This window comes from Enhydra lutris, unplaced genomic scaffold, assembly GCF_002288905.1.
Source record: "Enhydra lutris kenyoni isolate GAN:26980312 unplaced genomic scaffold, ASM228890v2 scaffoldscaffold81, whole genome shotgun sequence".
NCBI lineage: Eukaryota > Metazoa > Chordata > Mammalia > Carnivora > Mustelidae > Enhydra > Enhydra lutris.
The window spans coordinates 80,291-92,514 of record NW_019154165.1 but is presented as its reverse complement, the minus strand read 5'-3'; the positions used below and the strand labels follow the sequence as shown (position 1 = coordinate 92,514).

The window sequence follows — 12,224 nt, the reverse complement described above, 5'->3', positions numbered from 1 at the left end:
CATTCTATTTAATATTAGGGACAACCTAAAGAGGTCGAATTTGGTCATGTCTGTTCGGCCTTGTAGTGGATGTCCTAGCCAACCAGTACAGGTTTAAGAAACCTGTAAATTGATTATTGGGCTTCTGTAACTCGCAGATTCATGAAAAACTGCAGAACATCTATAGACAAATGATTAGATATCACAGAGTTTAGCAGGGTGGCTGGCTTTAAGGTCAGTATAGTTTTTAGAAAGTCAAATGGATTTCTCCAAGTTAGATACAATTAGAAAATGTCATTTTAAATGGATAACAAGCACAAGAGCAACAACACTCTAGCGCATCTTGGGATAAATGCAAGAAAAGATGTACAAGATCTGAATGTACAGAAAGACGAAATTAAATACTAAGGATGAAAACGCTAAGGAAGTCCCACATAAACGGAGAGACATGCCATGTTGGTGACTAGGAAGGCTGGGTGTCCTAAAGATAGTCAATACTCCCCTAACTTATCCACAGATTTAATGAAAATGCAACTCAAATCTGAGGCAAATGAGTTTTCAAGGAACAAGGCACGCTGATTCCGATATTTATACTGGAAGGGCGAAAGGCAAAGGATAAGGAAGATACGTTCGAAGGTTATGAATAAGGTGGGGGGACTTGCCCTACCGTAGATCAAGATGCCTTATCAAGACGTAAAAATGGAGATGATGTAGTAGTGGCACAGAAATAGACAAATTTATCTGTGGAACAGAAGAGGGAGCTCAGACACAGAGACACGCAAAGATGGACCAAAATGACTCCAAGCACTGCCAAATGTTCCCTGGGGGTGCAGAATTGCCCCGCCCCCTCCCATTGACAAACCCTGACATAGAAATATGGTTGAATCTTAAAAACACATGCTGAATTTCGTAAAAGTCAGTTACAGGATACCAAGGACATGAGTTAAATATGCATGCACATATTGTATTTCACACCCAAAGAGAGCAAAGTCTGGGAAACAAGGTTTAGGGAACACAAAGTTTCACTTCACTTCACGAGTTACTGACTGTCTTAGTAAAGCCAGCACACGGAAAAGTGGGAGGAAGGCGAGAGGGGCGGGGCTTTGGTAGGTGCACTTCGATGGAACTCGAAGCTCATTGGTCACTGGTCACAGCCGTGGGAGGGGGAAGGCAGCGCTGGAAGCTCATTGGCCTTTGCGGGAAGGGCGGGAAAGGGAGAGAGAGCTGGGTCTTCCCTCCCGCCTTCTGTCCCTGCTGTTGGATTTCGACTTGCGGGAGGCTGAGGTAACCACAGGCTGGCATCAGGAATAGGACCCTCGTTCTCCACACATCTTCTTTCCTCCCTCCCTCCTGCTCGGGATGACCAACTCCTTCTCCTCTCCTCCAACCTCAGTGGAGCACCTCCTGATGTTCCACTCCGCCCCGTCCCCTCTCCACCCCCACCCCCCAGGCAACAACCACCGAATGGCTGTGGGAGGAAAACCCTTGCCTCAGCACCTGAACCCTGGCCTCTGGAACCTAAGGCAGGACTCGTGCCCCTGCCTTTGATCCTTTGAATCTGATGTGGCAGTGGCAGTGAATGACTGGGTGGCCTGAGATGAGGTGGTGCACCCCAGGTGTGAGGGACGGGGAAAGTGTACCCAAGCTTAACCGTTGAAGTGTGAAGAGGAGCATGGAAGATTGTTGGGAGGCTGAGCAGGGAGTACATGGGTTTGCATGAGAGCACAGAGGGTTCTGTTGGTGGAAGAAAACAATTACTGCAGTGGGGAGTTGGCTGTTGACTAGATCAGGGTCTGGCATTCGATAGGGGGCTCAGCAAGGATCTAGTCAATGAATAATCGAAGGGATGCATAAAAATACTTATTGAAAGAGGGGCTTGGGGTCCAGCAGCTTAATGAAATTTCGTGGGGGTACAAAGGGGGTGTCAGATTAAAGTGTTGGGGGGCTGAGAGAAGAATTAAGATTACAGTGGGGTGCAGGAAGAAAATCAGGATGGGGTGTGAGAGGAAAGTTGAATGTAGGACATACTAATAATAGAGTTGAATGGGGGGAGCTAGAATCATGAGTAGGGAGTGAATGAATGCAGGAGGTTAGGAAGGTAATTGTGGAAGTACATGACAGGAAAAATCATGAGGAATGGCAGAGTACAGGATGATACACGAGAAGGGGAAGGCAGTAATTGAAGAAAGGGGGCACACGAGTGCATGCGTATGCCTGAAAAGGGGGTCTATGTAGAAGGAAGGGAAGCAAGGAGAATAGTGATTCGATTGAAAGTTTACAGGAGCCATGCCAAGAGTTCCTTAGAATGAGGCTATGCGTGAGTGGGGCTTCCTGGGAAGGAGGCTGCATGAGTGAGAAAGGTGGGTGCGATCTGATTTCAGCGATGAGCTGGGTGAAGAAGAATCCAGGCACCTCAGGTGGGGTTTTCAAAGGGCAGAGGAAGTACGTTCAGGGTAGGGGATCATGTGGCCAACCTGACCTCCACTCCTGGCCCTAGGACAATGGATCCCAATGAAATGCCTGCTGTGCCCTGCTGCCCCTCCGACCCCCCTATTGGGCTTGAGACTGGAGCCCCATGGGGGATTGAACTTGGCCCCAAAAGAGCTGTAAGTCACTGTGCCCGCTGCTACAACCACGGCTTCACTGACCAAGTCAAGGACCAGGATCACTTCTGCCTCTTCAAGGCCTGCGAGTGTCACAAGTGTATCTTCTTCTCGTGAGTATAGTGTCTGACAATGGGGGGGTGAGCCTCCCCAAAATGTGACTGACTGCAGACCTGCTCTCCCCCACTTTAGGGAACACCACAGTGTCTTGCCTGCTGAGAGTGCCTTGAAGAGGGAGCAGGGGGCAAACCTAAAGAGGCACCTGGCTCAAGGACAGACAAGGAGTGAGGCCTCCCCTCCCAAAGCTCACAGCCATGTCAAGAAGTTGACCATTCAAGCCGGAGCCCTCAGTGAGTGTCTCTGGCCAGGGAGGGTGTCTGGGTTTGGCGATAGGGAGCACTGAGCTGTTCTGTCACCAGTCCTCCTACCCAATTTTGATGTGGCCTTGGCAAATTACCCCTCGGGCCTTTAGCTGCCCCACCTATCCAACTTCATCAATATTATCTACCAAGTGTTGGTGGGAAGGAGAGCTCTGGGGGGTTAAAATGGTCCACGGTGAGATGAGACCTCAGACAGGGTGTGAGGAAGAGTGGGGTGAGCTCAGAGGGAAAGGCTCACCCAGAGTGTCCCCAGCTTTCCATAGCTGGGAAGGAGAACATCATGTCCCAGCTTGAGGCCCACCCAAACCTGCCCAACCCCTAGGGAGATAAGGAGAGTCTGGGGCCTGTGGGGGAAGTTCCCATCTCACCCACTGCCCAGACCCTTCTCTGTGTCCTGAAGACATGAGTTCCCTTCCTAATCCTACTGCAGCTTGCCACGGGACCTTGAGGAAATAATACTTGTCCTCTTGGAGTCTCCGTTTCACCAGGTGGAAAATAAATAGTAGGAACTGGCTGGTCTTCAAGGTCTTCTCAGTTCTGACATTTTGGGCTCCTATCCTCATCCCAGTACATACCCATACACATCTCCTCTCCATGGCCGGCATGGTGCCTGACTCCACCCTGTGCTCTCTGCCTCTGCAGGCAAGCGCCCAAGGAGCTCTGCTGACTGGTCCTACCCCAAAATCTTTGTCTCTGTCCTGGACTCCAGCAGCCTTGAAGACGCGACTAACAATTTCTCTTTCCAGGAAGACCCACAGGGCTCCTGCCCTGCCCAGGATGTGAGTAAAGTGAGAAGGCCCATGGAGCTAGATGTATATTGTGTGACCAGGTGCCCAACCTTTGTGCTTGATGCCATGGGAGATAGAAGGAAGGAGTGGAGGAGGCGGCGGATGAGGAGGGGAAGGAAGGGGGTGGGGGGGGAGGGAGAGGAGCAGGACAAGAAGTGGCAGGGGGAGGAGGGGTTCAGGGAGGAGGAGTGGAGAAGGCAGCATCTCAGACTAGCGGGCAAGGGCAGGGCTCTCCCAGCCTTGCCATCTCCTATTTGTGAGACTTTGCGCAAGTGACATTCCGTTTCCAAGCCTCCATTTCCAGTGTACTAGCAGTGTACTGATAGGGACAATATCCCACACCTGACATAGCACTGACAAGAGGACTAGGTCCAGGACTGCCACGTAGCAGGACTTCAACTGATGGAGGCTGTTATTCCAAGGGGAAACAGACTGATGGGAGAGAAGGTCCTGTTGAAGGGGGTGGGGAGGACGGTGAGTGCCACAGGGCCCAGAGGGAGAGTCCAGAGGTCATTAGAGAAAGCTCCCAGGCCATTAGATGAGCCAAGCTGGTCCTTCAAGTTCCATGGGGATTGGGGAATATGGGGGTGAGAAGCAGTCCCTGGGCAGGGACAGTGATCCCATTTCTCCAGGTGCTTTGCAGATTAAACCACAGACACCTGGGATTTTCCATACCCATCACTGTTGGCCTGGGAGTTTTGAAAATCCTGGTAGGAATTAGTGTCTCAGGAGAGATGTTGAGGAAGGACATAGAAAGGAAAATAGGCTAAACAGGGGAAAGGACTTGTGCAAGCCACACCGACCAATGGCCAACAGGCATTCAGACTCCCACATCCGGATAGTGCAAGATCCTGGCCCTGTTTCTCTACTGGTATTATGTATCCGTCAGAGGGTTTAATCCCATGGCCCCTCTTTTCCTTGTCTCTAGAGACTCAGCTCTGGTCCTCCAGCCCTGTGCCGCCCTTGGCCCTGTCCTACTGCAACCGCAGATCCTGGGAAAATAGCGGGGTCCAGAACCCTGGCAGGGGCCAGGCTTAGTGAATGGGAAAGGATGAAGGCCCCCGGGGGTGGGGGGGGACCTTCAATGGAACTGGGGACTGAAGGGCCACTGGCCCCATGAGGTGGGGAGGTATGGGTTTTCAGGTCCCATTCTCTCACACCCTTTCCATTGCAGGCTCCTGAATCTTCTGACCAGGACTCGGATTCTGCCTCAGAGTGGCAGCGGAAACTGGAAGCGGCCGAGGCTCTGCTGATTCTGAGAGACTCTCCCCAGGCATCTTCTGGCTCCAGCTCCGTGCTCCATCCCTGCGTGGCAACAAGTAGCCTTGTCCTTGAAAGGAGAACACGGGGTGGTGGGGATGGTTGGGAAAGGGGAGGGCGTTGTGGTAAGCAGGGTCTAACTGGGAGGCCGGGGTTGGTGGGTTGAACCTCCTAGGGCTCAGGTATGCAAGCTCCTTGGTCTGGTGCCAGAGATGGCTGTCGCTGGTTGCTCAGTGAATCATCAGTTTATCCAGCTCTGTGCTCAACAAGCAAATGCCCAGGGCCCTAGCGTCGAGAAACAAGGTTACTGAGGTCCTGCTGGTGGCAGGGACTTGCCCTGGGGCATGCAGCCTATCAAGTGGAACACCCAGGTCTCCTCACTCCCAGCCCAGAGCTCTCTACCCACACCCCTGCAGTCTGCTGTGGTGGGCAGCATATACATAGGTGATAAGAGCCTGGGGTGGAGGGAGATCTGGTCTTTGATTCCTGTCTCCAGGGGCAGCCTGGATGCCTTCAGAGTTCCCTTGTGTTTTGTGGCTAAGTTTCAATGATGAGCCTGGAGAGGAAGGACCAGAGGGAGTCTGAGGAGGGGTAGAAGCCTGGGAAGGCTGAGAGGGAAGGCTGGGCATTCCCAGACCAAAATGTTGGGCGCAATATGATGCTTGAGTGAAGCAGCAACCTGAGTGAAGGAGGAACTTTGGGAACAGAAGGGGATGAGGCTGGAGAGGCTGCCAATTACAGGGGTCCTGAATGCCAGGCTTAGGGGCTAGACCAGAAACTGTGGGTGGTGAGGAGCCAGGGAGTGTGTGAGCTGGGGGGAGCATATTCAGAGATCCTGGGCTCCACAAAAAGAAATGTGGGGGCTCTGATGGAGGGATTGGAGGAAGCAAGACCCGAGATGGGCAAATCAGCGGGGAAGTGTGCTGTGCTGCACTCTGTAGTCCAGGTGACAAAGCCTAGATCGGGTAAAACAAAAGAGAGGGGAGAGCCTGGAGGGGAAATGGATGTGACCTGGCTCTGATTCCTTCCGTTCTCTCTGCAGATCCTGCTGAAGATAGAGGACCCCAGCCTCCTAACCCTTCTCTGCGACCCAGGGAGCCAGCTCCATTTCTCTGCCTACTGGGCATCTGGGGTGCATCTCCCTCTTGACCTAGAAGCCCAGAAGAGGAGGCCTCACTAGAGTGCTGCCTATTTATGCATTTGCAAAATGTTTAATACCCAATACGCTTAACATTTTCTTAAACCTTCACTTTCTTTTACAAGCCTTTCAGACCCTTTTTATTATGTGGGGCAATTCCTTGGCTGAGGGTGCGTATTCTTGTACCTCCATTTCTTACTGCTTTGTATTTTGGGGCCTTCTATGTCTCTTATAAAATCAGGGTTGTGCAATCTAAGCTGGTCAGTCTCTAAATAGGGTTCTGTAGGAGGTCATGTGTTCATATGCCAGAGTTTTCATTTGACTTGTGATTCCAAACATAGCTGTGCACTCACGTCTATATCCATGCTTGTCAAAATCTAAGGGTGTTTTCACTTTGTGTCCACATTTATGTGTGTGAACAAATAATAAACCCTTGCTGTTGTAAGGCAGTGAGATAGAGGCGTTGTTTGTGGTCACAGTATAACGTAGACCATCCTGACTCTAACAGACCTGTTCCACTTACTTTCCAAAGTGAGAATCACCTTACTCAATAACTGGGGTTTCTTAACACGACTAGACCAGAAAACGGTAGAGATAAAAAATGGTAAGAGTTTTACTCACTGAGCAAGTAAGTGCCTACCTTCCGCCTGGCATAGACTGTTTCCAGCTGTCCAGAGGGCCCCAAGTTGGGTTGTCTGCAGCGTCAAGCAGGTCTTATAAATGAGTGGAACTGCCCAGACAGGCTCTGGCCAGCTGGCAGTGCATGGTCTACCTAAGGGGCCAGCTGCCACCTGGCTCCAGCCGATTGCTGCCATGCAGGAATGCAGACTCTGCACTGCCACAGCTCCTGATTTTTCGAGAGAAAGCGGAATTCTAGATATCTATGTAGAATATCTCCATTTTAAAATGTCGGCTCTGGTTTCTTCTTTAAGACCTGTACGTGGGCCAAAGAAAACATCCGTTCAGGCCAACCATGGCCAAGTGAATGCCGGTTGGATTCTAGTCCAATGTGTACTTTATAGTGGGGGACACTGAAGCCAATCATGGCCAGAAGAATCAAAGAGGGGAGGCGAATTAGACCCAGATCCTGCTTTTGAAGGACTCATGAAATATGAGGAAGAATCATATTCATGCATTTATTTTGTGCCCTGTGTATGCTAAACACATACAGCCTTCCAGCAGTCTCTGAGCTAAGCATGATTACCACCCTCTTGCACAAGTGTTTTAGGGGAAATTTTTAGCCAAAGACAGGATGGCGGAAAACTCCCTTCTCTGCCAGGCCCTAAATTAGCTAATAATTGACCTTCTAAACAATGATCTCTACATCAACCATTGAGTGAAAGTTTCAAATATTGAAATGGCAGGCAGAATAGTCTTTCAAAATAGTCTCTTTGTTTTGTACTCTAGGTAACAATATGTTGTTGTAGATCAAATCTTTTTTTTTTTAAATTAAAGATCTTACTTATTTATTTGACAGACAGGGATCACAAGTAGGCAGAGAGGCAGGCAGAGAGGGGGGGTGGAAGTAGGCTCCCCGCTGACAGAGAGCCTGATGTGGGGCTCATTCCCAGGACCCTGAGATCATGACCTGAGCCAAAGGCAGAGGCTTTAACCCACTGAGCCACCTAGGCGCCCCTGTGGATCAGATCTTACCTGCCCTTGTTTTTCAGTCCTCTGCTGATGTTCCAAAGAAAGGTAAAACTGGAGACCCCTACCCGAAGACAGAAAGCTTCACTGGATATGCCCTGTTTCCTATCATGTTTTCCCCTTCCTTCCTAGCCTCCTTCATTTTTACCCAAGAGGATTGGTGGTGAATACATCTGATGACAACTTATGCTTTCTTGTTTCAGGACTTGAGAAGTCAGGCTTCTTATCGTCATTATCTAATGCCATATAACCATACATTCAGCACACAGGTCAAGGCTGATGACCATCTCATGCTTTCGTCCCTTCTCTCATTTGCTATTTAAATCAGTGATCCTGAAACCCCTTCTCTCCTGGATAGTAGATAAACAAGCCCACATATTCACAGAGGAAGGAAGCAGCGTTGCCTGGAAAAGGACCAAAACCCTGCTGTGCAATTGTGCCCTCTGTTTTGGTAAAAGAGAGTGTTTCTGGAATTAAAGGATGCAGTATGAGAAGAGGGAGGAAAAGAGAAATGAAGTGATGGAGACTGGGAGAAGGAGTGAGCCCTTTTGCCCTGGACCCTTTCATTTTTCTGAGTCCCACCTTCCCTTCTATGCAGAACCTTTTAGACCTGATGTTGATGCATCAACACCCACCTCCCCACACAAATGCTCACACTCAAGTGCACGCATGTATGTACACTGCTCTATAACTTTTTATTTATTTATTTATTTATTTATTTATTTATTCATTAATGATTTTATTTATTTGACAGCGAGAGAGAGCGTGTGGAAGAGCAGCAGGCAGAGGGTGAGGGCAAGGGAGAGGGAGAAGCCAGGTCCCACTGAGCAAGGAGCCCCACATGGGGCTTCGTGCCAGGACCTGGGGCTCAATCCCAGGACCCTGGAATCTTGACCTGATCCAAAGGCAGATGTTAACTGACTGTGCCACCTGGGCACCCTGTTCTATACCTTTTTAAAAAGTCTTTTCATGGGATGCCCGGGTGGCTCAGTTGTTAAGTGTCCTTCCTTGCCTTCCTCATTTTTACCCAAGAGGATTGGTGGTGAATACATCTGATTTGGACAGAAGTCTCATGAGATTTGGATCGAAATCTCCTGAATTTTGTCTGAGATCTCACAATATTTGGACAAAAGACTTATGAAATTTGGATAGAAATCTCATGAGATGTGCCTGACATCTTACAAGTTTTGGACTGAGATCTCACGCTATTTGGACAAAGATTTCATGAGATTTGTGAAGAAATCACATGAGACGTGCTTGAGGTATCATGATATTTGGACAGAGATCTCACGAGATTTGGACTAAGATTTCACCAGATTTGGACGAAGATCTCACAAGATTTGGACTAAGATCTCAAAAGATTTGACAGAGATCTCATGAGAGTTAGACTAAGATCTCATAAAATTTGGATGGAGTTCTCATGAGAGTTTCACTAAGATCTCATGATAATCGTACTGAGTTCTCTCGCGATTTGGACAGAAATCTCATGAGATTTGGACTAAGATCTCATGAGATTTGGGTAGAAATCATGCAAGATATGTCTGCAATATCACAAGATTTGGACTGAGATCTGGCAAGATTTTCATGAGATCTTACAAGGTTTGGATGAATTCTCACGAAATTTGGACAGAGATTGCTGAGAATTTGAGGAGATCACATGAGATTTGGCCCGAGTTCACACTAGATTTGGACAGCACTCTCACGAGATTTGGTCTAAGATCTCACAAGATTTGGGTAGAAATCACATGAGATGTGCCTGAGTTCTCACGAGATTTGGACAGAAGTCTCATGACATTTGGATCAAAATGTCCAGAGTTGTGTCTGAAATTCCACAAGAGTCAGGCTGATATCAAGAGATTTGGGCTAAGATCTCACAAGATTTGGACAGAGATTTCAGGAGATTTGAACTAAGAATTCAGGAGATTTGGGTCAAAATCACCTGAGATGTGCCCGAGATCCTATGAGATTTGACTGAGAACTCATGTGATATGGACTGAGATTTCACAAGATTTGAACTGAGGTCTCATGAGATTTGGGTAGAAATCTTATGAGGTGTTCCTGAGATCTCACTAGATTTTGACACCTTTAAAAAAATTTTTTTAAAATTTATTAATTTGAGATAGAACAAGAGTGAGAGAGAGCACAAGCATAGGGAGCAGCAGGCAGAGGGAGGACAGACTCCCTGCTGAGCAGGGAACCTGATGTGGGGTTCGATGCCAGGACTCTGGGATTCTGACCTGAGCTGAAGGCAGATGCTTAACTGACTGAACCACTTAGGTGCCCCTTGTCAGAATTCTTATGAGGTTTGTATCAAAATCTAGTGAGAAGTGCCTGAAGTCTCACATGATTTGGATTGAGATCTCATGAGATTTCAACTGAGATCTCATGAGATTTGGACCAAGATCACAAGAAAATTGTACTGAGATCTCATGATATTTGGACAGAAATCTCATGAGATTTGGGGTAAGATCTCACGAGATTTAGGTAGAAATCATACAAGAAGTACCTCAGATATCATGAGATTTGGATTAAGATCTGGTGAGATTTGGATGAGATCTCACAAGATTTGGTGAGAAATCGCATGAGATGGGCCTGCGATCTCATGAGATTTGGACTGAGATCTTACGATATTTTGAATGAGTTCTCATGAGATTTGGATGGAGATTTCACAAGATTTGTATAGAGATCTCATGAGATTTGGACTAAAATTTCATGAGATTTGGGTAGAAATCACACCAGATATACCTGAGAAATCATGAGATTTGGATTGAGATCTGGAGAGATTTGGATGAGATTTCATGAGATTTGGATGAGTTCTCTCAAGATTTGGACAGAGATTGGCCAGATTTGGATGACATCTCAAGAGATTTGGTGAGAAATCTCATGAGATGTGCCTGAGATCTCACGAGATTTGGACTGAGATCTCACAATATTTGGAATGAGTTCTCATAAGATTTGGACAGAGATCTCACAAGATTTGTATAGAGATCTCATGAAATTTGGACTGAAATCTCACAAGATTTGGATGAAGAATTCATGAGATTTGGGTAGAAATTTCATGAGATATGCCCGGGAAATCTCAGGAGATTTGGAGGGAAATCTTGTGAGTTGTGCTGGAGCTCTCATGAGATTTGGACTGAGATCTCACAAGGTTTGATACTTACCTACCTGAGGGGCACAAAGCAGGCTCTGCTAGGGAGTGCCAGTTCCATCCAAGGTCTTGAGAGTTTTGGCTAGATACCTTACGAGTTTTGACCCTAGATTTGCTGGCTGGCCCGAGGTCTCATGGGACTTGAATGACATCTCACGAGATTTGGACTGAGATTACATGAGATCTGCCCCAAGATCACATGTGATCTGGCAAAGCCAGGAGCTGTCTTCTTCCTGCAGTTGGCGAATCTCACACAGTCTGTCCTGAAAGATGGAATGCCTGGGATGGTACCCAGGGAGTCTTCCCGTGTATTCAGATGAGCCTGCTTTCAGGCTCCTTGAGTCTTCCTGTAACGAAAACCCTCCCATGGGGTGCCTGGGTGGCTCAGCGGGTTAAGCTTCTGCCTTTGGCTTGGGTCGTGATCTTGGGGTCCTGGGATCAAGCCCCATATGGGGCTCCCTTCTCAGCAGGGAGCCAGCTTCCCTTTCTACCTACTTGTGATCTTTGTCTGTCAAATAAAAAAAAAACAAAACACCTCCCATGTCTCACCGTTCCTAATCTAATGTCAGTAAGGTTCCTCAAACTCATTCAATCCTATTTCAGTGCTCTGTTTGGACCCCAACATCAGAATGGCATCTGTGGGTTTTGTGGAATGCCGGAGGTCCCCAGTTCCTCTGGATGGGCATGTCCATGTGCTAGCAATTATGCTACCCAGGCATCTTCTCCCATTCATTATGGGAGAGTCTTTTGGTTTTGTCAACCGTTTCCTTTGCTGTGGAAAAGCTTTTTATCTTGATGAAGTCCTAATTGTTCATTTTGGGTTTTGTTTCCCTTGCCTTTGGATACATGTTTGGCAAGAATTTGTCAAACGGATTGCTGCCTGTGTTCTCCCTTAGGATTGTGGAAAGATGCTCAACATCACTCACATCAGGGAAATACAAACTAAAACCACAATGAGATACCACTGCACACTAATCAGAATGGCTAAAATGAATAACTATGTAAACAACAGATGTTGGTGAGGATGTGGAGAAAAGGGAGCCATCTTGCAGTCTTGGTAAGAATGAAAACTGGTGTGGCCCACTGGAAAATTGGATGACAGTTCCTCAAAACATTACCAATAGAGCTACCTAGGACCCATTGATGGCATGCCTAGGTGTTTATCCAAAGAATGCATGCATACTGATTTGAAAGGGCGCATGCACCCCAATGTTTATGGCAGCAATGTATACAATCCCCAAACCAATTCCCTTTTCCGAATTTTATTGTAGATTTTTT

General features: G+C 47.7%; 1 protein-coding gene across 1 annotated transcript; it reads left to right on the top strand.

The window, feature by feature from the left end:
- Positions 1-2,480: 2,480 nt before the first annotated feature.
- LOC111160994 (DMRT like family C1B) lies at positions 2,481-6,164 on the top strand. The gene is given in 7 exon segments (XM_022524426.1): positions 2,481-2,695; positions 2,775-2,932; positions 3,531-3,741; positions 4,679-4,741; positions 4,927-5,069; positions 6,053-6,103; positions 6,106-6,164. Coding segments are annotated over 7 exon segments (900 nt in total).
- The last annotated feature ends 6,060 nt before the right edge of the window (positions 6,165-12,224 follow it).